The 10118-nt window shown below is 37.6% G+C and overlaps 1 protein-coding gene across 1 annotated transcript; it reads left to right on the top strand.

Moving 5' to 3' along the window:
• The first annotated feature begins 726 nt into the window (after positions 1–726).
• On the top strand, positions 727–4693 carry LOC105233932 (neprilysin). The gene is made up of 3 exons (XM_011216108.4): positions 727–2156; positions 3358–3975; positions 4062–4693. Exons 1-3 carry the CDS (start codon positions 918–920, stop codon positions 4428–4430), a joined length of 2226 nt encoding a protein of 741 aa, XP_011214410.2. The 5' UTR covers positions 727–917; the 3' UTR covers positions 4431–4693.
• Positions 4694–10118: the final 5425 nt, after the last annotated feature.

Raw genomic sequence — 10118 nt, 5'->3', positions numbered from 1 at the left:
GTAATAAATGAATGATGATGTCTGGATTTTTTTCCATAAATTTAATTATTATGGTATTTTATGTTCTGTTCTTATGCAACCAATCAATAAATCACAATATTTATAATAAATTGGAAATTTGATACCTCAACTCAAAGATTACAACGCTAGGCCGCTTTTGTCGTTTCTGCTTTAAATACGCTTGAAGTATTTATTTACCTCAATGTATTAATCGTTATCGTGAATGCAAACTAGTATTCTCAAATTCTGGATCACAACAAAATCATCGCAGTGATAAGTATGTATGTAGGTTCGTTATCACTTTGAATGCAAATTGCATTCGCCTGCAGGTCAAGTTCATTCTCATATGCCAAACGTTTACTTTGATGATAAGTTTAATCAAAAATAGGAATTTGTAAAACATACATACACACGTACAGGGTAAATCCATTTCAGTGAACAACGATCATACAATAAGACCGACATCATTTTCGTTAGGTTAAAAACTAGGTTTTTGTTTAATAATTCATAAAATTTATATAATAAATCCGATAATCAGAAAGTTCAATTGATTGATTAAACGAGGTTGCACTGTGAAATACATATATATAAGTAAGTATGCATGTATAACACGAGAACAATATCTAACGATTACGTACGAGTACTTACTGCGCTTGAGACGTAGGGACGCAAACTGCAAATAATACCGAGCGCAAGTGCTTTGGGACCGATCTGCACCATTGCTTTTTCGACAAAAGTACGCTCAGTACGAAAGTGACTCCGCGCACAGGCGGAACGAATTATTTTAAGTTAGTGCTTAGCAAGTTTGTGGTGTCAAATAAATTAATGCAGTGCTAAAGTGATTATTTATTTGTGCAATAATATCAATAGGTATATATACTTAAGCCATACATAAGCAAGCAAGTAAAAAGATCACAATGAAAGTGAAGACATTCCGGCATTCATTTTTGCCCATCCAGTTACTACTGTTAGGCGCGCTCGCAACAAGCACTGCAAAGCCCACAAACACAGCCAGCGAAGCCATACAAGTCGTCAACATCGCGGCAGCGGCCGACAGTCAACAGCAACCAAACACAGAACTCATTCTAAGTGCGAATAATGACATAGCAGCGACGACAAAAGCATCCGCAGTGAATGCAGCGGTTAATGGACTGAACGTAATCGAAAGCGAATATCGTGTTGAATATGCGAAGAAAATGCTCACGTATATGAATCCAAGCGTTGAACCGTGTGATGATTTTTACGAGTATGCCTGCGGCAATTGGCAGAATGTGATGGTCGAACATCAGTCGCAGCATAAACGCACCAATCTGGAGGATATTTTCTATAGTTTAGGCGAAGCCATACAACAATTACTCTTGGATGAAAAACAACCAAGAGACGATTTCGCCTATAAATCGGAATTGAATCTGACAAAGCGTATTTATAAAGATTGCCTAGCGGCTGATCTATATCCGTTGCAAAAGTCCGACGTATACTTGGAGGTTATCAAGTCGATTGGTGGCTTTCCCGCAGTCGATTCGACATGGAAACCGGATAACTTCAGCTGGTTCAATATGAGCGCACATCTGACCAATTATGATGTTATCGGTTTGATTAATGAGGAAGTATGGCCACAATACCCATTCCCACCGTATTTCAAACTACCCGATTTGGGCTTTGAATATATCGTGCACTCCGACAACATACACTCAAATAGTTCAAAGGAGTTAAATGAGAAACGTATGCGTAATTATCTTCGCTTGTATGGTGTTGATGATGAGCAGAAAATCGATCAGATCATAACCGATATCGTGAACCTTTGGTCAGCAATACTAAATATCACCAAGAGTTTTGATGAGGATCTAGCGAATTGTGAAGTGCTCTCAGTAGTTATGGACGAAGAAACGTTCCCGCTATGGGACAGTTATTTGGAAATAGCTTGGAATGGCACGCAATTCGACCTGGATGATGAGAATACTTGGCCATGCAATTACTTTTACAACCAGCTGGATAAATTATGTAATGCAAATAAAGCGGCGATAGCTAATTATTTTGCTTTGAAATTTATCTACCGAATGGATGCACGTTTGGAAGATAAGAAATTTCAAACGGAGCATTGTAATATGATGATTCAGTTTGTATTGCCGCATCTGCTGGACGAAATCTATATGGACGTAAGTAATAGAAGAGTGTATTACAAAATTCATATATATATATATATCATGTATCGGATAATATTATACCTGGATGTGTTATCTTTACATGTATTAGGTTGTCAAATATCTCCCTTCCGCTTTTTGCTCTTTATATATCTATAAAAAGGGTTACAGTAATCGGATTTAGTTCAAATATGCGCCGTTTCGTTCAATAATCTGTTTCCATCTAGACGGCAACTTCAGATAACCCCTCGTAGACTCCTTATTGGCGAAGAACCTCTAGCCTCTTTTGAGTTAAACTTTACACCAACAAGGACCTTCGCCATGGGCAGGAACAGGTGGTAATTACTGGGCACTATGTCCGGGCTATATGGTGGATGCGATAAAACCTCCCATCCAAGCTACCGTAGCTTCTGACGATTCATCAACGAAGCGTGTGGTCTGGTGCTGTGCTGGTGGAACACTACACCCTTCCTGTTGGCCAATTCTGGACGCGTCTGGCCATATAGAGGCAGCTCATAGTGGATTATTCCGTTCTAATCACACCAAAAATACAGCAAAAACTTCCTGGACATCAATCCCGACTTGACCACTGTTTGGGACGATTTACCGGCCTTCGGCCACGACCGTTTTCGCTTGATATTGTCGTATGTGATCCATTTTTCGTCGCCAGTCACCATCCGCTTCAAAAATGGGTCAAGTTTGTTCCGTTGCAGCAGCATATCGCAGGCGGCACCCAAATATCAAGCTTTTTTGAGTATACAGCCTTCTGCAGATGGTTTAAATGGGTTTGGTGACTAACTTCCATCTTTTGGACGATGTCACGAGATGGCACATGCCATTCAAACTCGATATTTTCCATAATTTGATCGGTATTCGTCGTCACTGGTCTTCGTTTTCACCCACTCTGAATCGTCGAAGTCATTCTTCCACAGCTCAAAGTGACAGAGTACCATCCCCCAAAATACCATTAATCTCACGGAACGTTTCTCTAGCGGATTTGCCTTTAACGAAGAAAAACTTTAAAATTTATAAATAACTGCGAAATTCAAAAGTCAAAAAGGCGGAAGGGAGATATTGGACACCTTAATATAAATTAAAAATTCACAGTAATAATCCGAAAATTGATATATTTAAGCATTTCGTTCTTATATTTTTATGGAACATCTAATGTATTTATTACATTATATATGTACATATATGTATGTTATTTTTTTAGGAATACTTTGACAATGAAACCCGTCGCGAAATTAGCGATATCGTCAAAGAGGTACGCAAGAGTTTGCATGAAATATTAGAGCAAGCCGAGTGGTTAGATGAGGAAACGCGAGAGCAAGCGCTGCTTAAGGAGACAGCTATCAAGCCACATATTGGACGTCTTGAGAATAAGAATATAACAAATCGTTTGATAAAGCAAATCAACGAGTTTAACTATGTGGAAGGCAATTACGAACTAAATTTGGTCAACTTATTTAAATTCAGAACAATGCAACGGCGTTTCAACGGGCTACACCACAAAGAATATGACAACTATGCACCGAAACCGTTAGAGCTATTGAAGGGTAAACAAGTGAAGGCGGTTTATAAGAATGTGGATAATTCCATTTATATAATGGCTGGCATTTTCAATCCACCTGTCTATCATAAGGCGTGGCCAGCAGCACTGAAATTCGGTACCATTGGCTACTTGGTGGGACACGAATTCACACATGCCTTTGACACGGTGGGCGCGCTTTACAATAGCGTTGGCGAAGCGAACTACTGGTGGTCGGCGAAGGCTGGCAAGGTATTCAAAGAGCGCGAAGAGTGCTTTGTTAATCAATATAACGCTTATGAGGTAATTATATACATACAAATATATAAACACCTGCATTTTTTAAATCATGCGCATACATTTAAATCATTTCGGTAATCCATTTACAGATAACTGAAATCAAACGTTTTGTGGATGGTAATCAGACCAAGGACGAAAATATTGCCGATAGTGGTGGCTTGCGAGAGGCATTATCTGCATATCACAGGCGTGTGAAGGAATTTAATTTATCTCCAAAAGATGAACAGATGCCCGGACTGAATCTAACGCCCGAGCAGCTGTACTTTATGGGCTTCGCGCAACTCTGGTGTGCTTCCTACAAGGAGCGACACTATTGGGAGGAGCTTAAGAGTGAGCACGCAGTGGAAAGATTTCGTGTTTTAGGCACCGTTACGAATAGTGAAGATTTTAGCAAAGCTTACAACTGTCCTGTTGGTAGTAAAATGAATCCAGCCAAGAATAAATGTCGGATGTGGTAAATTTGGATTTAATACTTGGGGGCGCATGGAATTAATTTTAACTTTCAATATTGACGAAAAAAACTACTTATATGTGTATTTTAATAAATGTATAGGAAGAATATATATATTAAGCAAAACTTTTTAAACTTAGGAAAATAAAAAAAAAATATATATATATTGTATTTTGTTTTAAAACCGAATAAATGAGTAAATTTTTATGTAAACGACCGTTAACTCAAATAAACAAATGAACTCGTTTTCGCCTTATCGCGAGTGTGTCATCAATCTTGTTTTAATAATCAAGCTGCTAATACCTATAGTATGAAAATGGATGAAATCGGTTAAAACCCCTGTTCAATCCCCATATAACGGTGCTGTTAAAAACTACTAAAAGCGCGATAAAGCAATAACTAAATGCGCCAGAGACGCAAAAATTTGCCGCCGGGATGGTAAAGAGCGATATCGGACAATAGCCACGCCTGCTTCCCATAAGGCACAATTTTAAATTCCACTTGATACTTTTACTTTCCAGTATAAAAACCAAAAAGCAATCAATATAACTCAAGTAAACGTTGCACGAATAAGGCCTTTAGCACATGCTGTCTTATGATCAAAAATTGTGTAAATCCAACAAAAACTGTTCAAGCCCCTAGGTACCAAATTGTTGGCTCCCGGTACATATAGTTGACTTTTGATCGAAAATATCGGTCATTATGCGAGATATATAATTGAAATTCAGGGATGATCCTTCATTGATAATGGAATGCCTGTGTGCCAAAAAGTGGTCGAGTCGAGCCCATACTTCTCTAAGCCCCCATATACCTTATATAAAGATTTTCGAACTTCGAGGTGACTCTATGCTGGATATATCGGCCAATATTTGAGTTATCTCATTAAAAAATGAATTTTGTTTTTACTCATAACAGTGTATCTTTCTGCCTAAAATAGATAGATTTGAGCGAAAACTTGATTTACCCTCCATATAACTAATGTCAGGATTTTCGAACATCCGGCTGACTTTACTCTATATGATTAGTTTTTTTAAATATGTATGTGACATGTTAGTAATATGTGGTATTGTGAAAAGATTGATAAATTCTTGTCAATACTGCCCCAACTTCTATATACTGTACTATAAAAAATGGTATTCGTTTTTCTAATAAACCTTATGTGTCTGCCAGTTTAGGAGTTATATGTATATAGTATATGTGTACTATATAGAATTTGATTTCGATCCTCAGGTTGACGTTTTACATCACAAAGTATTTTCCTAGCTTTGATTCTTGTAAAATGCAGGAGTATAATACAGGGTAGGTCATTTAAAGTTGACCCATCTGGCAACGCTGTAACTTTTAACAGCGCTGACAAATCGGCTAATGTCATACCGCGTTAGAAGCGTCATTCGAAGACAATTTATACCATGGAACAGTACACTCCAAAAGAACGCGCTGAAATTGTTCAGCTTTATATTCAATAACTTTTTTAGAAAAGTGCTCCAGTTAAGACACAACTCTCAATTTGTGAACACCGATAATCTCAGTAATGCCAGTCATGCATCCAGACAACGCACAAGACGTTCTGATGAAAATATCGAAGCTGTACGAGCCAGTATTGAGGAGACTCCATCGACATCGAGTTATCGCCGCTCTCAGGAATTAGACATCTCTCGCACCACTCTCCGACGCATAATTCATAAAGATGTTTCCATATAAAATTCAAATGGCACAAAAACTAAACCCAGCTGATTATCCGCGACGCCTTAATTTTGGCAAATGGGCCATCGAAATGGCTGAAAACGAAAAATGGTGATGTTGACTGGCCACCGAGATCACCAGATTTGACGCCACCAGACTTTTATTTGTGGGGTTATTTGAAATCCAAGGTATACGCTAATAAGCCTTAGCTCAACTGAAAGCCAACATTCGACGTGAAACAGCCGCCATATCATCCGAAACATTGGCCAAAGTCATGGAAAATGTCGAAAAAAGAGTGCATTTAGCTGTCAAAGCTAAAGGTGCCCATTTACGCGATCTAATTTTTAAATATTAGCTGAAACAAATCCCCTTGGACCAAAATAAATTATTTTTGAAATGAACAAAAAACATTGTTTTCTTTTGTTCTTTTTTTTTAGAAACAAATGGGTCAACTTTAAATGGCCTACCCTGTATATTCGGTTGCACAGGAATTCAGCCCTTCCTAAAGTTAAATTCTCATTACCGGGTTGTGTGCCAATAAAAACGCTTGGTATGCCTTCAACAGTTTGCGAAATGCCACAAAGACGCATAATAGTTTATTGATTTTGAGTGGACTTATTTAGAAAAGAGCCATCTCCTGTTGCTCGACTCTCAATTTTTTTGTCACTGAACGTTATTTATTTACCTTTTTCCACCCGAAGACATCTTTATGACGAGGATCCGCAGCATTAAGTGATTTCGTTAATTCCTGCCTTAACGAATTAATGATATTATGACACGCGGCGCCTCGTGTCTGTGTGTCAATGTTTGGTAACTCAGACGTTCACATTTTCGTTTTTATTTTGCTCCTTACATCATCGATGCAACGCAGCCACTTAAGCACTTCTGCAATGACTTTGCGTACTTTCGTGTCGTCTGTGGTAGTCGCTGTGCGCCGAGTTTTTAAATCGGTTACTTGGCGCCATAACCACACACGCACTCACCTTCCACTCGTCTTCATTGCAGTCACTTTCACTTTGTCTGACGTTTGCGTGTGGCTTTGTGCTTTTGGTTTTCTATTGATTTCACACTTTTATTGGTATCTTACAAATAACTGTTGTTATTCTCTTCCACTTCTTTTTTCTACCGCAGACTACTAGAGCTCTCAACCAGTGTGTCGAAACCGTGTCACTGGCGTAAAAATCGAGGACTCCATAGGCGGTTCGCAACGGCCGGAACCACCAGTGTGGGAAACCTCATACCTACACACCACGGTAAGACCTGTGGCGTTTTCTGTCCACTGGCAACATAAGCATTTATCTTTATATCTGTAGGTCTGTGTACCCTTTCCTATAGTTATTTATGCCATCTCTGTCACCTTTATTGCAGGAATTTAGTTGAAGCAGTGATATAGTTTTTACCAAAATTAGAATAGTTTAAAGATCGTTTGAAAAAGGTGATAAATTACGAAGAATACTTCTGCAGTAACTAAATTTCGGATGTGGGTAATTAGTTGAGTACGAGTGTCGTGCTTTGGATTATTAAAGAAGTACATCGAATGATACATGTTCAAATAGTTAGTATCTGAAAGTTTACTCTAAGCACACAGGATTTTGTCCAATGAAGAAAAGTGGAAATCAACATCTTGAGGTTCAGAGATTGAATTGATCAAATTTTTGAAATAAATTTTCAGTTCAAAATAATTTTTTACCTATATGTCAGCTTCAAAATATATTTTATTCTTGTAAAGCTCAATTAGATCTCTACCATTTACTTTAAAATTGTTCCTCATCAATTTAGGTCACTACTAATTAATCAAAACAAGAACGTTGCATGTCCCATAAACTCTGACCTTCATTAGTACGAAGTGTTATTCGAAAATTGTTACGCTTTTAGCGTCGTTCGCTGAACATTCGACTGTCTAACATTGTTTTTGTTACTTTCTATGTATTTTTTGTATTTTTTCAAATTTCAATACTTGACGTGCATTTTGTGGCGACGTGTTAACTGGACTTTTTTATGTCTACTTCTTTTAATGTTTATGTGTCTTCACTAACAGCTCTTGGGCACACTTTAAGCAAAACTGATCAACTTCTGTTGTCCTTATTTGCAAGTGTCACACCTTCTACAACAACACCACTGCCACTTTCGTAAAAGTTTACGAGCCAACTTGTTTTTCTCAGCGCAATTTCCGGTCTCGTTTGCATACAAGTTGCCCAACCGACCTTGTTTTTGTTGACAGCAATATATTTTATGTGTGTGTGTGCATTTGTGTGGCTGAAGCCTTTGCGTTCTCATATTAAAAGTGGAAGTTCACATATGAGGGCGTTGGTGCTTTTGCCAAACTATTCCACAAAGTTATTTTGTAACAATGCAATTCACAAAAACAAAGAATTTCCAACATTTTGTGGCAACTCCTTTTGTAATGTGAAAGTTCTTTATGGCCACTGGGTCAGGTGCACATACTTAAATCAACAGACATGCTAAGTATGTACACAGAGAAGTATTTTTCTTGAAATTGTGAAGTATGTATTCTGAAAAGATCTCGAAAATCAAATATTGTCCACTTAATTTATTTTAGTCTCAAATAACGAATAGAAGCATATCCAGAAATTCTTTTTTAAACGTTATAACTATTAGAACGGGACGGTTTACAGGGAGCCAAAAAAAACGGATAATTCTGAACAACCTTGCCTAAGAGGCTATTGGTCTAAAACCGGGTTCAAGCCAGCGATTTTAATGGCGAAGTTTTTCAGAGATTTCAAGTATTTGTTCATCAGTTTTGATCATTTGTGTCTCTCCGATGAAACCGATTATTCAGATTTTGTAAATTTGACCTTAAATTTAAAAAGGCCCGATACCGGTTTTAGACCCCTAGTTTGTTAGGTAAAGTTGTTCAGAATGAACATTTCCCGCACACGCGCTATTATAGAATAATATCAACCAAATAATTTTCTTTAATTTCGCTTTTATTTTGATTCAAGTAGTTCACTAGAACTGGAGGTGTGAACAAAGGAGAAAAATGGCATCAAGACAACGGTAAGCGTAAATTGAGTCATAAAATAGCAACAGTTTGCCGGCAACAAGAAAGAAAGCGACGGAGCAACAATGAAATTTACGAAGAAAACACGAACAATAAAAGCGTGACACAACAGCAAGAAATACTAAATATTATTCATAGCCAGGTTGACGCTTCTTTTCATATACTCTATTCAGCGCATACTTGACGGTGTTACCGCGCTTTGCACAGTTTATTGCTTTGTAATTTTCCATTTCGGTAGTTTTGAAGGCTATCAAAAAGTGCTTCAAGGTTGCTGTGTGCTCAGCAGGAAGTCCAAGCCCCACGTCTAGCTTTGTATTCATAATTACTACTGAACGTTTATCCCAGCCACTTCATCTCTTTTTTGTGCGGTAACTTGACTAATTTCATGAAATAATCGCCAACCAACCGCATTTCGCTAATATAATTTGTCACTTTTAGCTCATTGCTTTTTTGTTTGTACTGGATGTAACGTGTCGACCGCCAAGGCCACACAGGAGTCGTGCATAATTGTAAGGTGCCCAACATGGAAGGTAGAGGAGTGAACTGGTGTGAGTATGTTCAGTTACTTAAAAATGTGTGTGCCGGTGTAAGCTTTAGATAGGAGCAATTAAAGCTCGTGTTCGTGACGTTTTTTTTCTCGTTAGGTGGTTTGATCTGTTTTTTAGTTTTTTTTTTTTTTAATTTTTAAGCGTTTTACTTTCTTTTAGCGCTTTAATTAGTACAGAGCAGTAATTTTTGACGTCATTTCGGTAAGAAAGTCCGTAATATAATTTTGGATGGTGAAAAATAAGGTTTAGGTACATTTGGGCGTGTGGGTGGGTAATACTTTAAGGTTTTTAATATGCAAAACTCATACTGTAATTTAATATCATATATTACGGTGGAACCTGAAAAAAGTTCAAAATATCTGGATTAAATTTCCTTTATCTATGAATATTTCTATTGTTCTTACAAGAATGTTTGGATCCAAAATTTCGAATAAATTATAAC

This window comes from Bactrocera dorsalis, chromosome 1 (assembly GCF_023373825.1).
Source record: "Bactrocera dorsalis isolate Fly_Bdor chromosome 1, ASM2337382v1, whole genome shotgun sequence".
Lineage (NCBI taxonomy): Eukaryota > Metazoa > Arthropoda > Insecta > Diptera > Tephritidae > Bactrocera > Bactrocera dorsalis.
The sequence above is the reverse complement of the archived record's forward strand: the minus strand, read 5'-3'. Positions and strand labels throughout refer to the sequence as shown.